Raw genomic sequence first — 6,000 nt, 5'->3', positions numbered from 1 at the left:
AGTGTCCCTGGAGACTCAGCTCAGGACAAAATCTCCAGGAACTAACAGCAGATATTCCTGTCCATAGATTAATAGAGAAATGTTTGACAATGGATCCTACTTAATAATTCTTATTCACTCAGGACTTTATTTTATTTTAGAGACGGAGTCTAGCCCTATTACCCAGGCTGGAGTGCAGTGGCATGATCTCGGCTCATTGCAACCTCTGCCTCCTGGGTTCAAGCGATTCTCCTGCCTCAGCCTCCCGAGTAGCTGGGATGACAGGCACACACCACCACGCCCAGCTAATTTTTGTATTTTAGTAGAGACGGGGTTTCACCATGTTGGTCAGGCTGGTCTCGAACTCCTGACCTTGTGATCCGCCCGCCTCGGCCTCCCAAAGTCACTCAGGGTTTTGATTCACTTCATTCTCATTTACTTATAGTTTTAAAACTATAAAATATACTGTTTCTATTGTTATAAGCAAACAGTGCTCTGAATCTGATGCATTCACACAGAACCCCAGTTTACGCGTTCTTCAATGTGTTACCTTGTGTCTTGCTTCCAAATATCTGACACCTTCTCTCACTTGCTGGCATTAACCTGAGGGATGAGAAGAAGTGCCAGTTCGAAGAGACTTCTGATCCCAGAATGACAGCATCTGTCATGAATGGCAGCCCAGCTGCAGGACCAGCTCCCGGATCCATCCCAGTTACTCTGGGACTTCGTGAACTTCCACCCTCAACATCCTGGTCCTTCCTTCCAGATTTTCACATGGGGCCCAGGCCACTCTCGAACTGCTCCTGGCAATCACAGCCAAGCCCAGAAGCCAGTGCCAAGAAACAGCATGAGGATGCCCGCTCCACACATAAGACATCTCCAGAGGCCGCCCGATCTCTGTCCCATTCCACAGCTGCTGTCGTTGGAACCTGACTTTATGGGCCCCAACTCTCCTCTCATGGGATGGCAGAGACTGAATAAAGCAACATCAATCCTTTTTTTCTGTGAAATTTATTGTTTCCACATTAAAAGACTTTTTTTGAGGGGAAGTATTTTTTGTAACCACATGATGATCCTATACAGCTGCCCAGAGTAGGACACCATCAGAGTCATTAACATGCCATATGAGTTCTGAATAAATAAAAGCTACAAAGCCCAAGTTATATACAAATATCTTAGGCAATAATGTTTACAAACCTATGTACAATAAAACAAATGTAAACAGTAAATGCAGCATGAGAGTAATCAAAGGATGCACAGGGACAGCCGCCGCTGTTCAGTCCACCCCGGAGCTGGTACCAGCCCGCCCTGGAACCAGCCACTCACCCTTCCGAACACAACAGGACGGCCCTTGGGAGAGAAAACAAAAACGCTCCAAAGATGTGGTTGAACTGAAGGACGGGAAGGCTGGCGAGAGGCTGCCCGCCTCCCTCACCCCGAGTCTGAGGCCCCCGGAGGACGAGATAGCACAGAGGCTCGGCCCGTGTGTGCCCCGTCCCAGAGGCTCCTGCCACGTGGGGCTCAGACGGGCATTGTGCTGCTCTGGGAGGCAAGTCCATGGAATGGTAGCTGCTTAAGTAAAATCAGAAGGTGCAGAAAATGTTCCCTAATTCAGTAACCTTCCTGACTCTTTGCCAGAAACAGGCCCAAACCGTGAGGGGCGGAGTTGGGGGACACATGATCATGAGCACTGGAGATGCCTGGGTGGGAGCTCAGGAGGGCACACATTGACCTGATTTGGGGGAGAACTTCTAGAAGATTTGCAATGTCCTAAACACAACTAAACCCTATCAGCACAGCAGAGTGGGGGCTACGAGGCAGGTGCGATGAATGGGTACTTCTGCATCCAGTGACCAAGTAATACACGTATGTATCACCTTGTGACCCACGAAAGTGCAATCATGTGAAACCAACGGCACTACGGCGAGAAGAGAAAATAGCCAGTATTGATATCACGCAGAGTTCCGGGGCTGGGCAGGGCCCAGCAGCCGCCACTGCATGCAGCCTGCCCTCTGCCAGCCGTGCGGAGGCAGACGGAGGGGCACGGGGCTGGGCCCAGGCACCGAGGGGTGAGGCGTGGGTGTCCTGGGTTGCTGGAGGAGGGCAGGAGCCCCCACCTGGAGGCTGGGCACTCACACACTGAGAGGCAGCATACCCGGCGCTGACGACGGACGCGAGGAGCCCAGACCAGGAGGAGGAGGAGCGGGGTCAAAGCCGTTTACTGCCCTGTGGGAGCAACCAGAGCACAGAAGGGAAGAAAGAGGAAAAGAAAAACAAATTCGTTTAAAATCACTCACACACAGTAGGAAATTCATCTGCTTTCTCAAACTATTCCTTGCCCGCAGTAGGGTCCTGATGGCCCAAGGGGGACTGGCTGCCTGGAAAGCACCAGCTGGTTAGAGAATTGAGCATCTGGGAATCCTGGGGAACCAGGACCACATGACCCTTCTTGGCAACTTCTGCACACCGGCCACTGAAGCCACAGTCCTGATTATTTCCCCACAGAGCAGGTCTAAATGCCTGGCAATAGCGAACTAGTTAAATAAATAATGGTGCAACTAAACAATAAGATATTACACAGCCATTAAAAACACACTCCACAAGTTTTTAATAGCATGGGAAAATATTCAGAATGTAACTAAGTGGGAAAAGATGCAGGTTATCAAACTCTGTATGTTCAATGACATGAAAGAAAAAAAAGCAAATAGTATATATTCTAGATTCTAGACTATGGCCCCTTGGACAGACATTACTATCCATGTAGTTAAATCCACAGTGCAGGGGTGGGGCGGGGAGTGTGTATAAATAAATGTATATATACACACATTATATATATGCACACACACATGTATACACACACACCAACATATATGAACATAGGATCATATATATCACAGAAAGAAAATTTAAGAATCGTTACTTTTCTTCCCTCTGGGCTGTGGGTGAATTCTGTTTACTACTTTATCCTTTTTTCATCATTTTCCAAATCTCCTTACATTTTCCAAATATAATGTATTAATACACGAATATCTTAATAAGGTGGAGAAAAAGAACTTTTTAAAAACAGTTTAGCAAGCAATGCCAGATGAGTAGGCTTTTCAATGCAGACTGGTGTGCAGACAGCCCAGCCCAACCCAACAGCCTGCAGCCAGGACCCAGCGCACCCGGAGCCCAGCGATGCAGGGAGCCCCCCAGCGTCCCCCTCACCCACCGTGCAGCGCAGCCACAGGAAGCAGCGAGACGGAGGGAGTGTGCAGCCTGGAACGTCTCTGAGGAGCCACTTCAGCCTTTCCACCTTGAAAAGCTTCCTAGGAAAACTGGTCCCACTAGCAATTTAGGAGACAAAGCCAACTACGGCAAGGGGCCACACGGCGGCACGCCTGCGCGCCACTGCCCCCGCCCGCTCCAGAGGCCTCCAGAGAGCTGAAGACAGACTCAGGGAGAGGTTCTCCTTAAAAAGAAGAAAAAGTGCGGACACACACTCCCTGCAGAGACAGCTGGTTCGTACGCTGGCGAGGCGAGGACAACCTCACAGGGACACGGGCATGCGGAGACTTGACAAACAGTCCCTGCCTACTTGGAAGAAACAAAGTTCGTGTCTAAAGAAACTAAACTCAGAGTATATGTGTGGAGTTTAAATTCCACCCATGCATACAGAGACCAAGAGCCTCAGGAGAAAGGCTCTGACAAATGTCATTTCTCCCTGTTGCACATTGTCCTACTTCAACGACAAACAGCCAGATTGTCCCTTTCCTCGCTGGGTTAGGAGAGGTCTGATTTTTAAGCTTCAACACATTTGCAAGTCTGAAACCATCCTTCCCGTTCTCCCAAGGTCACAGGCCTGTGCCTCTTCTGGGGCCAAGGCCATATCCTATTTGCCATGGTAGCCCTCATATAATAGGCTCCATCTGTCTGGCTAGTCCCAGAGGCCCTGACACCTGCTTCTAGAAACCTCAGGGATAACCAGGCAGGCCCCACAAACGGCCGCAGCTCTCAGCACGTGAACCTCAGATTCCCAGCCTCACACATCACAGGGGCAGGGCAAGCCCCCAAACCGGCACTGTAGACAGCCCCGGAACCCGGCAGAGCCTCACACACCACAGGGGCAGGGCAAGCCCCCAAACCGGCACTGTAGACAGCCCCCAGAACCCGGCAGAGAGGGAGCACTGTTGCATGCCAAGAAGCTGGCACCTGGGCCACGGGGGTGTGCAAAAGCAGCAACTAGGAGATGGCTCCTCGAGCAGGTTGAGGATGGGATTCTGGCATTTTCAAGTGAGATGGACCTTAAGGAACATCAGGTTCGTCCCACTGTTCCACTGCCAAGGCAACCAAAGCAAGAGAAGGTCCAGCCATTAGCCTAGGCTCACCTAGTGAGACGATGGGGAAGTCGGGCCCACAGCTGCCTCCAGATGCCCAGGCCAGGACCCTTTCCTAGCCTCCTCCTGGCGAAAGGCCACCTAGAAGCCCTCAGCAAGCAACCACTTCAGCACTCCCAGTGCAGGCCGGCTCTAATGGGAAAAGCAAGTGGTGCAGCCCAGGCTAGAGAGAACCGGTAAATTTCTATCTGGACAGAAACGGAACGCTTAATGTGAAGGCGGGTGGAGTAGAGAACGTCAATCCACCAGCGTCTCACCTAGCACCTCTCTCTTGAATCAAGAAGTAGAAAGTTAAAGAACAGAGAGAGAAGAAAGCTGGCCTTCTAGACGGGAGGACAGGTCTGGTGAAGTCCCCTCGGGGGCCTGCAAAGCGGTGCACGGGGAAAAGATTTTCAAGAGAAGAGACTCTCTATATTCAACATACTCAGTTTCAGGGAGCAGCGAAGGGCCACAGGGCAATGTCCCAGTGGACAAGACCGGACTGAAGGAAGAGAGACGGGGCATGCTGGAAGATACAGATCTGGGAGTCATATATGTAGAAAAAGGTTCCAGAGCTATAAAATTTCATGATCTTACCACCAAAGACTAGTTAAGGAGACTGAAATGTAGAGAATCCAGCTCAGAAAAAGCGCTAAGGTCAGTTGTAAAATGGCAGTGGAAGAAGTGAAAAGAGGCAAGAGACAAGGCACATTTAGAAGCTACTCGGGACAATAAATCTAAAGCAGCCGAGATAAAGGATGGAAACATTAAGTCTGTCAAAGCAGCAAGGATGAGGACACTGGAGAGGGCAGGAGGGTGGCCTCCAGCTATCCAGAAGAGCTGGCAGGTAGGCACACGCCACACCCGAGTCTCCCTATTTCAGTGGATGAGTGTGGGCTCAGAGCAGCTCCGGCCTGCTCCAGTCCTCAGTCCAGGCTCTGCAAACTGCAAAACACTTCTGAAATGTAAGGCAGATCTTACACACGTCCCCATCTACCATTCCATTTTAACTGGGGACTCCATGCGTGAGCACAGAGGTGAGGGAGTGCTCACACTGGTCCTGATGTGAGAAAACAGAAGCAACTGGGTAACGGGAAGAATCCCAGTCCCAGGAAGACAGTCAAAGGTGGTCCCAGGGCCTGACAGTAACCCTAAACCGCCATCGCCAGACTCTGAAATCAACACTGCAGCGCCCTAGCCCACTCAGGCGTGCCACCTGGCATGCTACTCCCAGCCACCCCAGGACCACTGCAACTAATTTGCTCTTGTGTCTCACAGCTGAACTAATAATAACGGCATCCAGTCAAGTCGAATAGGACCGTGAAAGCTCACGGATGGGCTGTAAGTCAGTTAAAGCTGGGTCAGCCCCATGCAGTTAGTAAAACCAGACTGTTAATGTGTCTTCCACCACACACCAGGATTAAGAAAGAATGAAAAAGAGCACAGCAAACAAATTCAGTTACCCATGAATAACGTGGGAAATATGACTTTTTCTTGCCTAATAAAAGAAAGGAAAACATATTAAACAGTAATACAAATACTATTTCCACACCGTGCCCTAAAATTAGTCCATGCCCACCTACACACAGCCCAGAACAACTCAGAGTGGCTTACAAAAATAGAGACACGTTACATAAGAAACTACATAAAGTTATGGGGAAAAAAA

At 50.0% G+C, this 6,000-nt stretch overlaps 1 protein-coding gene across 5 annotated transcripts in view; it reads right to left on the bottom strand.

The window, feature by feature from the left end:
* Positions 1-1,362: 1,362 nt before the first annotated feature.
* Positions 1,363-6,000, bottom strand: part of NDEL1 (nudE neurodevelopment protein 1 like 1) — a 55,718-nt gene continuing 51,080 nt past the window's right edge. For 3 of the 5 annotated variants that reach the window (XM_077970334.1, XM_015118571.3, XM_077970333.1), the window contains one exon: positions 1,363-2,205. In XM_077970334.1, the coding sequence (XP_077826460.1) occupies positions 2,112-2,205 (94 nt within the window). In that variant the 3' untranslated portion in view covers positions 1,363-2,111. Of the gene's footprint in view, positions 2,206-5,797; positions 5,833-6,000 lie in introns of all 5 variants that reach the window. The other 2 variants (XM_077970335.1, XM_015118574.3) reach the window with 1 other exon arrangement.

This window comes from Macaca mulatta, chromosome 16 (assembly GCF_049350105.2).
Source record: "Macaca mulatta isolate MMU2019108-1 chromosome 16, T2T-MMU8v2.0, whole genome shotgun sequence".
In the NCBI taxonomy this organism is placed as follows: Eukaryota; Metazoa; Chordata; class Mammalia; order Primates; family Cercopithecidae; genus Macaca; species Macaca mulatta.
This window is presented reverse-complemented; position numbering and strand designations above follow the sequence as displayed.